General features: G+C 38.1%; 1 protein-coding gene across 3 annotated transcripts in view; it reads left to right on the plus strand.

Annotated features, from left to right (window-relative positions):
- PUM3 (pumilio RNA binding family member 3) overlaps positions 1 to 16,248 on the plus strand; it is a 32,427-nt gene extending 16,179 nt beyond the window's left edge. For 2 of the 3 annotated variants that reach the window (XM_030236947.2, XM_030236946.2), the window contains exons 15-18: positions 521 to 743; positions 1,785 to 1,872; positions 3,668 to 3,758; positions 9,212 to 9,464. In XM_030236947.2, the coding sequence (XP_030092807.2) occupies positions 521 to 743; positions 1,785 to 1,872; positions 3,668 to 3,758; positions 9,212 to 9,341 (532 nt within the window). In that variant the 3' untranslated portion in view covers positions 9,342 to 9,464. Of the gene's footprint in view, positions 1 to 520; positions 744 to 1,784; positions 1,873 to 3,667; positions 3,759 to 9,211; positions 9,465 to 12,939 lie in introns of those variants that run through there. The other variant, XR_003945833.2, reaches the window with a different exon arrangement.
- Positions 16,249 to 16,569: the final 321 nt, after the last annotated feature.

Here is a 16,569-nt window from a genome sequence, read left to right on the forward strand (position 1 = left end):
AGAGCAGATACTGTGATATATTTTGTTCGTGAGCTCGTCTATCAAATTCAGTATAGAAGAAAATTTGTAATATGTATTACTGGTGCTTTAGGTAGCATAAAAGTATATCTCAAAATCTAGCAATAAGAATGGAAATTGTTAATTTGTTTTTAGTCTGGTATTGACATTGATGCTTAACAGCTTCTGAAGAAGGAGCAGTTCTAGATGACTAGCAAGCTGTGTAAAAAATATATTGCCATAGTTGAGATAACAAAATGAAAAGAAATAGTAAATGTTACTAAAAGAAGAAACTTAGAGGTTTTGAGACAGTCAGCTTTAAACACTTTTCACTCCATGCATTCTTAAATTCTGTGTCCAACATCCGTTTAATTGTACATGAAACAGAAGGAACAGTAATGCCTGTATTTGAATCCAGCAGTAATTTAAATGTCTCAAATAGCACACACATTCTAAAATTTCTTGTCACTTGATGTGCATTCAGTGCAAATCTTCTGCAGTAATGTGCTGTCTCTTTCATCAGTAAGAAGAATACTGAACTCCGTCGTCATGAGCTCCTGGAAGCCATTTCCTCACCTTTGCTAGAATATTTGCAAGAACATACCCAAGAAATAGTGATAGACAAAGCCACTTTTGTCTTGGTTGCTGATATTTTAAGAACAGCTCCTGGTGACATCCAGCCTGCACTAGATGCAATTGCTACGTTAGCAGCAGAAGAGCTGGTTCCAGGGGGCTGTGATGGACAGGTAATGTGCAGAAGACAAGATGCTGAGATCTTGCAGATCCTCTGCATTACTGAAATCAAGTTTGGTCTTGATTTGCTTTATGTAAGTCATCAGTGTACTGCGCTGATAGCACTTGAACATTAAATGTGATACTCTTTTCTGACTTGTTGAATTCATAGTTTATTATTAGTGCATCTGGAGAGATGGTGTCTTGAGCCAGCATTTCATATGAGTTGTAGAGCAAGGTGCTTCATGATCTTCAATCTTCAGAACTGCTTTAAATACTTAGTGGAAAGGTTGCTGACAAACATGTTACACAGTCTAATGCTATCACTGTGCAGTCAAGCACTTAGCAAAGTTTTATAGGTCATTGGACTGTTTACATTGAAAGGGACAGGATCTCTTACCTTTCAGGCATGCATATTTCCATGCAAGGAAAGATCTTAGATAAGAGCTGTTTGTCTTCAAAGTATGACCTCCTCTTCAAAGAGTTCCCCTCCCCTACTTTGTTAAACTCAGTCAGATATGTGTCCCTAGACTAGAAAACAAAAAATACAATGTATGCTGTTTTGAAAATAGATATCTCCAGATTTCTATAGTTGTGTTTTAGGTCCGTGTTTCACAATCTTTGATAGACATTTTATGACATTTTAATGTGAACTACACATGTTTTCTGTAACTTTCTGTAAACCATACTGTAGTTGATTTTTCAGGTGTGGAAATGTGAAAGGTCTAGAAGTTCTGGCAGAGACAGACCAGAAGGTTCTCTTTATTAAGAACTAAATTCTTGGAGGGGTGGATGAAATGTTGGTTGATATAGTTTATATTACTGAAAGTTAAATGTTGGGGGAAAGATAAGAGTTAAAATGGTCAATTTAAATGAGTAACCAGAAACTTACATCAAACCTGTTGATACTAGCCTAGCATAGGTCATGACTCAGTGTGACGGTAGAGTGAATAAATCAAGCAGAAGTATTGGTGGCCAGACATGTAACTGAATTTTGAACCCACATCACTAAATAATTTTGTGGGTTTTTTTTTGTTTGTCTATTCCCCTTAAAGCTCCACATTGCAGAACATCCAGCAGGCCATCTAGTTTTGAAATGGTTAATAGAGCAAGATGAAAAAATGAGAGAGAGTGGAAAAGAAGGTATGTTGGAAATACAGCTTTAATTTCTCTGATTGACTTCAGAGTAGTTTGCTATCTGACCTCAAATAAGATAGTTGCAGTTATTTCTTTGAGTATACTAGTACATAGAAAATTTAATGTTATTGTTTCTATCTTTTTTGCTGTTGGGAGCTGCTATTCAAACAGAATGCCAAGGATATGTTTGCTTTTTTTTTTTTGCAATGTGAGCAGTCTCAGTGCTTTAATGTATATTTGGGGCAGAGTTCATTTCTATGCTTAAAATGTCTTGACAGCTTTGCTAAATTACATGGTAGTTTAAGGATAATAATAGAAACAGTGAAATCTTTCTTACAGGAGTCCCTGTTTCATTAGTGCTTGTAATCTGGGCTGTAATCTTTACTGTGTTCATTACTGCTGCTGGGTTAATGCTTTATAACTGTTACTAAAATAATTTGTGCACAAAAATAGGACATCTTTACTAGTTTATGTTCCATAAGGCAGATATTGGGCACAGATGTTCTCATCTTAATTTAGCTTTTAAACTTGTGTTATTACATAACTGTAAAATCTTCTGTGTGTATCACTCTATCCTAATAGTGATTACTTTTTCTCATACAAAAAGCTCAAAAAATGAAAGCATGTGGTTAGCAAAGTGTACTCTGGGGGAACTTCTCTGTGTAGTAGTCTTTTTCTCTATGTAGAATTATCAGATCTTGTTAAACTTTTTATTTCTTTTCCACTTGCTACATTCAGGTATCTGCTATTTCCTTTAAAAATGTTAGTTTTGTTTTATTAAGTATTTCTGAAAGTAGGCTGTTTTCCCACTTCTCAAGCAGGTCGTTGAAAATGTCCAAAGGGAAACTTCTGTGAGTGTCTTTCAGAGACTTGCTGATTGGAAATGATGATTGTAATCTGGATTTTATTTCTGTAAAAATTGTAGAATTTCCAGTTTAATCACATGCTGTTCCCTTTGGTTTCCTCCAAAAAGTACCATTCAGAATTGCTGCTCTGAGTTTATTAAGTTGTCATTAAACCCTAACAAATTGCTATCACATGGGGAGCATGGTGTTTGTTGGGTTTGGGTGGGGTTTCTTGCATTGTTTACTGATAAGTTTGTTCAGCAGGCTAAGTTGAAAGAGCAGTTTCCGTGCAGTTTAGTTCTTTAAATTCAGCTGGGGTCTTGAAGTCAGCCTAGGTTAATGTAATGAGTATTAAGTCACTTTAGGCTTTCAAAGCCTCTGAAGAAATAGAGCCCTGGAGCATCAGTACAGCTGAAAAAGAAAGTTTTTGCATCAGTAAGTATTAGCTCTGAAATTTTAAGTAACTTCTGTTTAAATTCTTTTCCTTCAGTTGTAGAGTTAGATGCTTAAAAATGTAGCATTTTTTAACAGAGGTATCATGGTATGCAGTATACTGTATTCAGTATACTGCATACCATGATCTGTTGAACCAGAATGATTCTGTGATTCTTGCTGAGTTCTCTCTTTGAACTGGATGCCTGCTCTGATATTAATAGCCTTTTACACCCTTTTTAGAAACAAACAAGTTCACATACTTTATAATAGTAAACTATTACACAGTGCTGCTGTTGCCTAACAAATTCCATGCAGTATTTGGAAACAGTCTAATATCTATAAAGGTCTGCATTGCATTAAACAGTCAATTATTTTGAGGGGACAGAACTTTGTGAATACTTGGGGGACTGAAAACTATTTGATTAAATCAAAACTACAGAGAACTTTTAACAGACTTCTTTGTAGAAAGATACTGCCTCATTTTTTTTTTTCTTTCCCTGCTTCTTTCTCACATTTTGCAGTTTGCTTTGGAAGAACGCTGGTAGAACATGTTGGTATTGAGAATCTGAAGACCTGGGCAGAAGTAAATCGAGGTGCCATTATTCTTTGTTGGTAAGTATGGTGCATAAGTACTTCTGGTTAGATTACATTGTTACATTACATTGCATTCTTGAACAGCTGAGAGAACTGAAATTGAAATTTCTACCAACAAAATTACATTCAGCGTGTGCTGTCTTGAATGTAGCTGGCAAGTCTTGAATGAAACAGGGATTAGAAAGATTCAAATCAGAGTTTCCATAGGTTATTCTTTGAGTTCCTTTTGTAGTACTAGGAAGCAGCTCAGTATCAGAAAATCTGAAGATTAAAAACAAAATTATTTTTAGAATTGTGCCTACCATGTCTTGTTTTACACAAAACTCTCAAAAGAGAACTCCACAAATAGCTACATTAAAATAATTAACTTCAGAATACCTGGGTGGCAGCATACAAAAATCTGGAAATTGTTTTGTTTTGTTTGTTTTAGTAAATTACTACTTTGTTTTGATGCCTTAATTGCAAAGCCTAAAAAGTTCTCACACTGAAGCAGGGAAATGTTTGGAAGAGACCATACATAAGAATAAACTGTGCAAAGGCCTATGATGATCTAACTGGCTCACAAATTTGAAGCAGTGAACCACGCAAGTAGTGAAATCAAAAACACCCTACAGGGATCAGATTAAGATTAACATTTTGTTTTATCAGGAGTGAACTGCAGTGTTGATCATCGCTGCTTTCAGTTTGTAGCTACCTGTCAGTATCAGGTCATAGAAAGCCAAGGTTTTGTCCTATAACCTGAAGTATGTGGTCTGTGTTCTGGAACTTGTTGTTTATCAGCCTTGCCCTTGTGGCACATCCTAAAGACTTTCACTGAACCAAAGTCAGCAAACAATTCAAACAGACACCAAGATTTTGAACATTAAGTCCCTTGATCTCTTTTTTCTGCTCGACTTTTCTCTCTCCCAAAGTTATTTTAGATTCCCTGCTCTTTGCCTTCCATCTCTGCTCTTTATCAGTTTACAGTAGGGCTCCTTCAATGTTTGTGTTCTTTTGCTAGGTACATCAAAAGCCATTTTCACTTCTGTTAGCTATTCTGAGTTTAATTCTAACTTTTTTTTAGTCATTGTCACTTAGATCACTAGTGAGAAGAGCTGGTAGTAGAAGAGCAGTTGCAGTCCAGATACAAAACCAGTTCATACAACGTCTTACTAGTCATATGTATTTGGCTGTTAAGATTGTTCAGCTGCCAAAATGATAAAGGTCTTTCTTTGCCTCTTATAACAGGCCTTTAGAATTCAACAAATGCACCTTAAGTTATCTGATCCTGTGCACAGATGTTCAATGAAGTTTTGTTAGAAAGGGTTATTCACTGGCACTATGTTAATGCTTGGATGTTTTTCCTTTAAGTCAAGGCTGAACAGATTAATTTAACATGTGATGTTGCTGGTGTATGTACTAAGCTATTGGGATTGTCCAAATAAAGTTGTCAAGTAAATTAATAGATTTTTTTCTCCATATTTAACACTTTAATAACTGTTTCCGATCACTGTGACAATAGTCTTTTAATAGACATTGAAGACTTGGAGTTACAACAGGAAACTGGTAATTGATCATGAAAGAAACTGGCACGGGAGTGCTGTATTTTGTGGAAAAGTCTGTGAGGAATGGCAGTCTTTCTCCGTCTCTGCTATTACTCATGTCACTACAGGTGGAGCCTCGAGAAGTGTGCTTTGTTACCAAGCGGGGGATCTTACCTCCCAGACTGGCAGTATTTCACCCATAATGAAACTTAACTGACAGAAACGAGAGAAAAAAATATATTGTAGGACAGTTTGTATGTTTGGTGGAATTTTGTTGGTAATCTTTGGTTTATTTCACTTAAATCTAAATTCTTTCTGGAGTGAACTTCTCTTGATGACTTTTTAGGCATGATGTCCTTTTATTTAGTCAGCTGAGAGCGCACAAACATAACCATCTTCTTTTGTTCATTTCATGTCACACTTGTTTACCTCACTATCACATAGAAATTAATCGCATTTTTGTTTAACTGCATGCGCTGAAGTCAAGACACTACCTAAATTGTACAGCAGTGATTCATTTAGTCAGGTGGAAAGTAACAGCAGGAGATTTTTTTAACATTAAGTAATGGCTGCGTTTTCAAAAACCTTTTAATTTAAAAAACCCAGATACTTATGTCATGGTTTGACACTGACCAAATGCCAGGAACACATGAAAGTCACGCACTCACCCTCCCTGGCTACAGCTGAGAAGAGGAGAGGAAAAAAAAAATTATCAAAGGGTTCACGAGTTAAGATAAGGGCTGGGCGAGAACACTCCAAGTACAAAACAGGTTTAACTTAAAGATAGAAAGTGAATTTATTACTAACAGAATCAGCAGAGGATAATGAGAAGTAAAATAAGCCCTTGAAAAAAACCACACTTTTTCTCTTCCATCCCCTCATTCCTTTCCACAGACAGCACAGGGAGACAGTCCTCCCAAAACTGCTGCAGCATGGGTCACTCTTCACCAGAGGCAGTCCTCCAAGGACAGGCTGCTCCAGCCTGAAAGCAGGGCCCTCTCTCTCTACCAGGCCTTCCACTGGACCACAGCCTCCTCCAGGCATCCACCCGCTCCAGCATGGGCTGTGGGTGGATCTCTGCATCCCCTGTGGATCCCCATGGGCTTCAGGGGCACAGCTGCTTGCTTCACCAGTCTCACCACAGCCTGCAGAGGAATCTCAGCTCCAGTGCCTGGAGCACCTCCTCCCCTCCTTCTGCACTCACCTTGGTGCTGCCATGTTGTTTCCCTTACACATTCTGAGTTCCTCCTCTTCTCTGGGTAAAAAAAAACCCGTGTGTCTACTTCATTTTGAATTTTTTCTTAAATACATCATCACAGAGGTGTTACCAACATCTCTCATTAGTCCAGTTTTGTCCAGCAGTGTGTTCATCCTCAGAGTCATCCTCAGAGCCAGACACAGTGGAAGTTTCTGCAGCTTCTCACAGGATCCACTTTTGTGGCCCCCCAGCTAAGAAAAACCTGGCCATATAAAACCAACACACTTATTTTGTCATAAAGAATCTCTAATGTTCAGACAGAGAATTTTCAGACAGTGCTAGTTCCTCCTAAAGCCATGATTGATTTTTGTTTTGTTGCTGGCTTTCGGAAACCATCTGTCACATATGTGCAGATCTGAAACTCAAAATTACTCAGTGAGTCCATTTGAAAATTTTTGGCTATCTAGTCCTTTAAGCTTATTTGTCAGTTATAAGCAGTTCATGTGGCTTCTCAGTAACCTGGTACCCTGTGGACCTTCTTTCCTTGCCCTACTTGCTTTTGATTGTAATAAAAATATATGGGGCCTGGTTCTGACTTAGTATTATCTTGAGGATCCCATGCTCACATGTGTATTAAGTGTTCTAAGTACATGAATGTTATGGATGCTTGCCTATTTAAATTTCTATATGTGACTTTTCTGCTTATTTTTAAATTTGTAGATGATGCGTAGCATCAGGATAGAACATGGATAAGAATGTACTTCACCAAATGTGAAGTGACTTCCTTTATTTCTGTGATCTGTGGAAGTTATGTTTTACATCCACAAAATACATAGGTGCCAGCTTTCTAGACCTTGTAAGAACTTACAGAATAGTAATTTAAAAATACCCCTCTCTGTCAACTATGTTGGTCTTTTGGCTGTGTTGTCATACATGCAGATGTTCTGTATTATTAACGTTGTCTTGACATACCTGTGGTTACCATGAGTTTGAAAGCAATCTCGCTTGTATGAGGTTGGCATTCACTGTCAGAAGCTGACATTCACTTTTAGAGATAAGTAAAATACAGTCCAGAGTGGCTTGCTACTTTGTGTGGTCCTTGTCTCTTGTGGTGAGTGAAACGTACATACCTTTCCATGTTAATTACTAGTGTGTTCAGGACAGCGTTTTCCAGGATTCTGGACTTCCTTGCTTTTATCAGGGGCACATGAGTCATAGAGGAGATGAGAAAATATCACCCTCAGCTGAATTCAGTTTTAAAGAAGGCCTCTTGATTAAATGGTACCGTTACAGATAAAAGTGTAACACAATTTGCTGATAAAGGTTGTTGTAGTCATTGTCATAGAAGTAAATCTTGTAATTAAGTAGCTGAAAATTCTGGTGTTGTCAGATGGACATCCAGTGCTTTTCTGACTTTATTGTTGCCATCTAGCACAGGATTTGGTGCCCTAAAGGAAACCAAATTTAAATCTCATCTTAAGCTACGTTAATTTATTTATGTCTTACTCAGTTCAGTTTGCCGTGTCTAATCATTGTGTAAAAAGTAGTTAAGAAATAAGCTTTTATGTTGATGTAAATTTGGGAGCCACTTGGAAGAATCCTGGGGATTGTAAGGACTTGCAGTATCATGCAGCCTGCTTCATACCATGGGTGTTACAATTTGTTTCTAGTCTTAGTTTATTTTTATGTTGGGTTGTAGTTCTGATGTGGTTTCCACAAACTGTCTGTAGAAGGCACTTTTCTAGCCAGTGTTCACTTACAACTTTGAAGTAGCAAATTAGGTATGTCATTAACTCAGCAGATCTTGTACTTCAATCCAAAAACATTTCACTGTTAAGTGAAGAAAGGAAAAAGGACAGGTGCTACTAAGCTGATAGTATTTTACAGTTTATGTGTTTGATTTTGCAGCTTAATAATTTCTTTGTTTCTGAGGAAGAGAATTTATCTGGGAAATTTGATTTAGTTTCCAAAAGTAGTATGTAAAAGGAGAACAGAACTGATAAGGCTTCATCGTTCTTCACTAACCGCAGCCATGAAAGTATAATAGTGAAGGTGCTTGGTGTATATTAGATGTGCTTCACTGCATCCAGTTTTTAGGACCTGCAGTAAAAAGAAAGGCACCAACAACTGGAGTGAATACAATGGAGGGCAACTGGCATAGACTTGGGTTAGGTCCCTTGGTTTGGAAGGAGAGGCTGTGGGGCCAATCTTATTTCAGCTGGAAAAAGGGGCAGCTGGGCTCCTGAGAGCATGTCTGGCACCAGCGGATGGATGGAGAGCTGGTCCCTTCGCAGCAATGTATGAGTAGAGAGCAGGAGGCAGTGGCATGAGCTTAAACACAAGAGGCTTAGGCTGGAGATAAGGAAGAGCCTTTTCCCCATGAGGATGGTGCAGCCCCATCAGTGGGGCTGGGGCCCAGGAGGTTCTGGAAGTCGCCAGCCTGGCAGGTTTGAAGCCCGGGCTGGGTAAAACCCAGAACAACCTGTTCTGACTCAGTATTTGAACATGCACTGAATAGGGGTCAGCAGTTTCTTGCAGACTGATTTATCCTCTGTTGGCTATGTTCTGACTTGATGTTTCATATTTTATGGAGTGTTCTACATCTTTTTTATAGTATATATAACCAGATGATAGCATCTGGCTTGAACTATATTCTTCTTAAATAGTTATTGTTTTCCTGTCATTGACTGCTTCTTTATAACCTGCATGCTGACCTTTGATATCCTTCATTTTTTTCCTATGTCTTGCAGCCTTCTCCGAAGCACTGATGAAAACGTGGCAAGCACAGTCAAAAAAGGACTTATAAAGCTCATCCCAAAACTGAAGCAGAATAAAAGTGTAAAAGGAATAGAAGCCTTGCTGGAGAAACTGACTTCCTAATGTAAATGAACCTAAAATAATTATTTACATCAATGCAGTCAACTGAGATTTGGTAAGATTTTATACCATGGTTGTTTTAAGAAGCAGTGTATACATTTGTATATTAAATAATTCCTAAATCAACTTGTCATTGTACTCCATCCATTTTGTACAACAGAACATTGTCCTCAGAGATTGAAATCTTGAGATTTAAGGGCTAATGGAAACTTCTGAACATGTGTTCAGGGCGATCAGTCTTTCCTGATAACTTGAACAAAAATGTTGTAAGTGTTGTTAAAATTTGCATGTATGGTGTCATGGTTGCCATAGAAACACAAGCATCTGTTCTGGACATATACTGTGTTTGGGCAACTGTTTATGTTTTAATCCCCTTCCCTCCTGGTTTTCTTAAAAAAAAAAAAAAAAAAAACAAAAACAAACAGATCAACCAGGAAGACTGCTTAAGTCCCATTCTTACCTTGTGATGGAGGCTATCCTCCCTAGTGTCTCTGACTTTTTTCAGAGAAGGTCCTGAAGGAACAGCTGACTGTTCCAATGGACCATGGTTTGGTTTCACTCAAGACTTCTAACTACAGTCTTTTAAGCCCTAATAAATCCAAGGGATTTGGAGGGTTTTTTGTGGTAAGGAGGGAGGGGTGAATTCACTTCCACATGACACCAAATTGGTATCCTTTTGATTTTTCCTGTACCTTATTTTGATTTAGAAAAATGAAGCCAATATTTTAATTTGTCCATTTAGGAATAAAATCCAAACTTCCTTTATAAGGCATTCAAAGAACACCCACCCTGCTGGTGCAGAAGGCTGTGCTGATAGACTGATCCAAGCAGAGAACCAGACTGATTAAATCTCCAGCTGTAGGAGTCACTCTTTACTGTTGCTTAGCTTGACAAGATGTGGCTCCATTAGTAATAGCAGATACTTAGGCATTGCTTCTGCTAAGATAATAGCTTCCTCAACATGAAGTACAATACAGCTATCAGGGGTTGGTTGCCAGTGGTTAAGTAAATGGTTTAAGTTCCCATGTTTTACATACTTGAAATCAGTCTCCTGAACTACTGCGTTTACTGTCAGAGGTCATCATGGTCCACCACTCGTCCTACACTCCACTGGGAACTGCAGTGCTCAGCACACATTACAACCAGATTACCCAGTGTTAGACTCAGAATGCATAGCATGAGGTAGAATACTCTGGTTCTCTAGGGAGCACCTATATGGCCCTGATGTTAAAGGACTCAAACCATCAGATTCATGTAAGCAGACATTCTTACATGGCTGTTTGCTCTCCAGTTTATCAGCACCTTCTCTAGCTGTGACTTAATTTCATTGCTCCCATGTGTTTGTGCCAGGTTCTAAACATTAGATTATTGCCCTCAGTATCCTGAAAATCGAGAGGGGGATTTTTTTTTGCCCTCCCCGTTTTGTTCTGCCACTAACTGGAGCTACAAAGTTGATCAAGGAATTGGAGCATCTCTTCAGTGGAGAAAGGCTGGGGAAACTGGGCGTGCTCAGCCTTGAAATGACTTGAGTAAGGACCTCATCAATGCCTGTAAGTGTGCAAAGGGAGGGTGCAAGGAGGATGGATCTAGGCTCTTCTTGATGCTGAGTAATAGGACAAGAGGCAAAGGGCGGAAAGTGACGCATAGAAGTTCCACCAGAACATAAGGAAGAGGTTTTTTGTCCAGCGGAACAGGTTGCTCAGAGAGGATGTGGAGTTTCCTTTCACTGGGGATATTCCAGAACTCTCTGGACTCAATCCTGTGCTGTGTGCTGTAGATGACCTTGCTTGAGCTGGAAGGTTGGAACAAATGACCCATTGTGGTCCCTTCCAAACTGACTTGTTCTGTGATTCTGTACTTCTGTTTTATTCACCATAAATCTGTTGCATATTTTGTTCAGGTTGGCTTTTTTGGCAGTAACTTAGACTTCCTAATAACAGTTCAGTAACTTATAAATTCACTACCTGTTGCTAATTAGAACAATCTGGTTTATTGTCACAAAAGAAAATTATGTTACAGACACCAGTGACCTTCAGTCTTCAGTAGCTGAGAGGATGTGTTTTCAAGCAGGAACACTTAATGCCATTGCCAAGCAGGTCTAATTGGGATTAACCTTTAAGTATTTACACCTACTCAAAAACTTAGGTGGAATTAGAGGGGAGCACAGTCAGCGAAATGTTAGTAAATGAACAGATTCCAGTAAACAAACAATGTTAGAAACCATTTTCAGAACTATACCATTATGTACTGCCCAAAGTAGCCTAGGTAAACTACAAATAACAATTGGGTTTAGGATTTGTTTTTATGAATTCGCCTATTTAAGTATCTTATAATTTTTTTGTGGACTAACAAATACTGCCCCCAGTGAGAAGCAAGATATTATTTATAAAGATGAAACAGTGCATTTCACTGCTTTAACTATTTAGACTTAAGCATTCACATCTAGAAAATGTACTTTATTCCAGCCTCTGATTGGCAAAGGCATTAAGTGTTCCTGCTTGTAAACATGTTCTCTCAGTTACTGAAGATTGGAGCTCATTAGTTTCTGTAATAGGATTTTCTTTTGTGACAATAAAACAGATCGGTTTAATTAGCAGCAGATAATGAATTTAAACTGTAGTGAACTGTTTCTAAAGAAGTAACAGTTACTGCCAAAACCCAACCTGAATGAAATATGCAACAGATTTGTGACTGAATAATTAATGGTACAATAAAACAGGGAGAGGAAAAAAAGTCTGGAACAACCCTTCTCAATTTTTTGGGTTATTAAGGGGAACTAATACTTAGAATCTGGCACAGAACAGACTTCCAGTCAAGAGGATTACAGGGAGCAATGAAAATAAGTCATAGCTAGAGAAGATGCTAATAAACAGAACAGCAAAAAGCTGTGTAAGAATGTGTGCTTACATGAATCTGATCTGATGCTTTGATTGTGTACTTTATTTATGGTTGCTTTAGCTGGATGTGTACCAGGCAGTTTATTTGCATTTTTGAGTCTCCATTAATCATTTATTTTAAGTTATGTGCAGTAATTTGCAGTGGCTAGCTATTAGTTTTCTTTACCACAAGCTGAGAAATGCCTCTCTTCCAGTTAAGGTTATGCGACAGTTGTCATTGTTTTCCTGCCAGAGATAGAACGTAAATTTTACTGTTAAGGTGTGTCTTTAGTGTCAATTGAAAACAAGTTCTAGAATAGCCTAAACGGAAGGAGAGAAGAAGCAGGATATATGAAGAATGAAAGATTGTTTCAACAGTTCAAGCTTCATCAAGGGGTGGAGTGGTTTTTCCCAGTGAGGTAGCTGGTTGGATGCAGTGCCGTATTTGTCCCAGTCTGTCAGGGGTCTCTGTCGTTGTGTGGGGGCAGAGAGGTAAATTTTTGAAAGTTGCTGAAATAATAGTGTTTTTTTCTTGATTCAGGTTTTTTTTGTTGTTGTATGCTTTTCGTTTTGTTTGATACGTACTTTTTTGCCTACTTAAGTTATCCAAAGTGCTCAAATTATTGCCAGCATCTTAATATAGCTTGTGGTATTTTTTTTTTGCCAAGAAAACAATGGAAGTGCACAGGCTGCAAGTAATATTTTTTTGTCCTCTACTTGCTCAGGAGAAAGGCTGTGCCAGCAATTGTGGGGCATTTGTTTTAAAGCCATTTTCCTGAGGTGAAATGCCTGTCCCTTATGACCAGCCAACACCTCTCACCTCAGTTAGCAGAAGTTGGAGGATGAGCCACCATTGTGAGTGCTAGGACAGAAGAGGTGGTAAAGACTGTTTTATTTTCTGTTCTCAGAAGACAGAAGACCTATTTCGTTGGTATTGATATATATTACTGTGTAACAGTGTATTTTACATTACCTTGGAAGTAGGCGCATGCAGATGGGTGCAGTTGAGCTGCCTTAGTAGCTCTTGGTTTAAGGTACAGAAGAACCAGCCTTGCTCTTTGCTGCTGACAACAGGATCTACCAAGAGCATGCAGTGTTTCACTTTCCCACTGACTCCACCAACTTTTCTTCAAAAGCAAAAAAAAAGTACACAATGACTGAGTTTTTTTCTGAGTGCTGAGGGAAAATGTGGGATCAGCAGAAAATGCAGAGTGATTGACTTAGCTGGAAATAAAGGAGGAATGTTTGGGGACAGTATACACATTGCAGACAGACTGTGACCCATAACTGAGACTTGTTTTCCTAGTCCTGTCCATCTCCTGTCTAGTTGGGTTGTAGACTGTCACAATGGACACATGGCCATGCCCACAAATGCACACCACGTAGTACTTATGGAGTTACACTATGTGCTTGCTTTATTCCTGCATTATGTCTAAACAATTAAATTGTAATAATCTGATATTAAAAGTGGGACCTTTTAATTTCATACATCTTTAAGACAGAGTCATGCAAGAGTTCATTGCATTAATCAAGATATATTTCCTTGTTTCCTGGAAGAAATCTGTACTGCCCATTTAACATTTGGCACTATCAGGTTCAAGATCATTGCCAAAACCCGTCCATTTTGCTTCAGTGTGTATCACATTGCTCAGCTGCTGCATGAAAACACCAGAGTTCATTTACCCTTAACCATATTATTTTTCCATCAGTTTCCTGCATGGGGTTTAAAACTCTTGCACTGAGTTGCTCCCTTACATTCACCATTATGTAAATTGCACCTTTTTTTCTCTTTTAGTAAGTTTTTGTTGTTTAAAGACCGTTGTGTGGTTTTGTGTGTCTTGTTTTAAGACCTGTATTTTTGAGATGTCAAACCTTTTTAAAGATGTGTAAATAGTAAATACATTGTGTTAACCATCTAATAAAAGAGGAATAGGTATTCCTGGAAATAATTGCTGTTTAAGAAACACTGATCTATCATAGTGGGTCCTTCACCTTTTCTCTCATCCCTGCAACTCTAAAGTTCAGCAGTTCAAGTTTTACTTAACATGATTATTTTCCTGTAAATGTATACAGAAGGTCTAAGCCATTTTACATTGGCATTAAAGCAGCCAGTAGGATGTTACACACTGTTCTGTGTGGAGGGATTGAGGGAAGGGAAAGTCACTGATGGCTGGAAAACTGGAAAATTTGTGAGTTAAGCTTAGTTATCACCAGTAATTCCTTACATATGCCCTACTTAACATCATATACCTTTGTGATTTTCCTCTTTCAGTAGTCATATTAAAGTTTTGTCAAGGGCCATACTGTCTGAAGTGGACTGAACCATCTTGTCATCTGCTGTCATAGAAGATGTTTTTAATTGCTGGATTCATACATGTTTCAATCAGAATTTGTCTTATAAGTACATTTATGCTTTACAAAATGCAAAAATCCTACTGATTCTCTGATTTCCACTGTCCTCCCCACAGCTGGTTCCGCCTGCCATTCAGGTATCTTGAAAGTCTGTTCTCTAACTAGAGTGTGTCTACATGGATTGCATCTTTCATTAGAATTTAAAACCGAAAATAAAATGTACAGAGGAGCAAGCCTACAGGACCTCTGGGTATACAAGCATAGACAAGAAGGTGCTATAAGCACTGAATTAAGAATTAATTAAGTAGCCAAAAAGTTTTTATCCCTTTGCAAAACATACAAATAAGACACTTGTGGGGGGAAAAAAAATTGATCCAAAACAGCCAACCATCACCATCACCACCACCGAAAAACAAACAACAAAAAGGAAAAAAACAAACCAGGGTTTGTTATTTTAATGATAGACTAAATTATAAGCATCTCTGGGGGAACAGTTTCTGGGGAGAAGAATAATAAGTTAATATGAGAATTGGTTCAGTATGTTGGGGTTGTTTAAGCTTCTGCTCCCAGGCTGTGGTGAGATGAAAAACATCACTGCTACAACACTTGCCATGAGGTCATCTTTACAGCCTGGCGATAGCACCAGTTTTCAAGGCAGTCGTTCTTACAGCTGAAATGCTTTCAGAGGCTGTTTTACAAATTGATAGCACCTATTTTTATATGTAGGCATTTTCAGTTTTTATGTTTTTTTCCCACTGTTTATCTAAACAGGTAAAAATACTTAGATTTAGAGCATCTTTTAAATTGTGCATCTTTTGATAGTGGACAGTGAAAAAAATAGTATCAATTAAAGATGTTTGAGATTTATCTGAATTACTTATCTTCAAATGAATTTAAATGGTTGAAGTTTTACATTACTGTAAATACTCCACCCTTGGTGACAAGACTTCAGGCTTTTGGTAGACTGCCTGAGGAAGATGCAGCACAGCTGGCTAACATGGCAGGTAGCAGGCACCAGATACTGTTAAGGGAAGGGGAAATCTGGCAGCTTGTAACCTCTGAGCGGCAGCAGTGAACAATGTTCCATGCCAGGAGCGGTTCTTCCCACAAGGAGACCCACCCAGCTATTTTGTCCTGCCCTGAAGAGGCCCGGCAGCGCAGCAGGTGCTGTCACAACCTGCCTGTGATTTCCTGAATTTTCCTGAATGTGCTGATTTTGGGGGTTTTTTGCTTCTTTGTTGTGTTGTCATCGTTATCCCCTCCCCCTCCCCAGGCCCTGCCAAAACTGGTGAAGGAAAAGGTGAATGTGGCCTGAAGAACAGTTACTAAGTGGTGGCAAAAGACTGGCTTTAAAATATGGTATTTGCTTATCTGGTTATTGACTGGTGGCAAATTATTTTTCTTATAAATTGAGCATATCCACTTCTGGAATTTGAATGACAGTACAGAGTAATTTTTTAGAGTAGAACATAGAACTCTGACAAGTTTTATTTATTGATAATCTCTATCTCAGGACTTTTATAAAGCTTTAATTTCTCTCAACATATTTCCATTAAATTAACTAAGTACATGAAAAACTTCTACCTCTGACCTTTCCCTATATTAGTCCTAGATAAAGGACTGGATTACAGTCAAAAGGCATGTAATTTTTATACTACCAAATAAGAAGTTAATGAAAGGTTTTTAGTAGTAGTTAAGCATTTTTTTTTGCATGACATAAAACCAGAATGGTCTAAACAGTTGAAGGTTTTTTTAAGCAAGGCAATGACTTTTATTTCTTAGTCTTAGTGATAGTAATTATATTTCATCAAAAACCTTGAAGTATTCCTAATTGATATTTCAAAAATTTCACTAAGTTTACTTACAATATTTAGAGACTGAATATTGCTATTTGCCTTAGAAACCTGGGAATAGTACCAGATGTCTATTAATCCGTGGTGTACTGTAGCTGCCCCTTTTAAGTGCTATCTTTCTGAGTGAGAAAAGCAAACAGCTGCTGAACT

The sequence above is a fragment of the Serinus canaria genome, chromosome Z (assembly GCF_022539315.1).
Source record: "Serinus canaria isolate serCan28SL12 chromosome Z, serCan2020, whole genome shotgun sequence".
Classification (NCBI taxonomy): Eukaryota; Metazoa; Chordata; class Aves; order Passeriformes; family Fringillidae; genus Serinus; species Serinus canaria.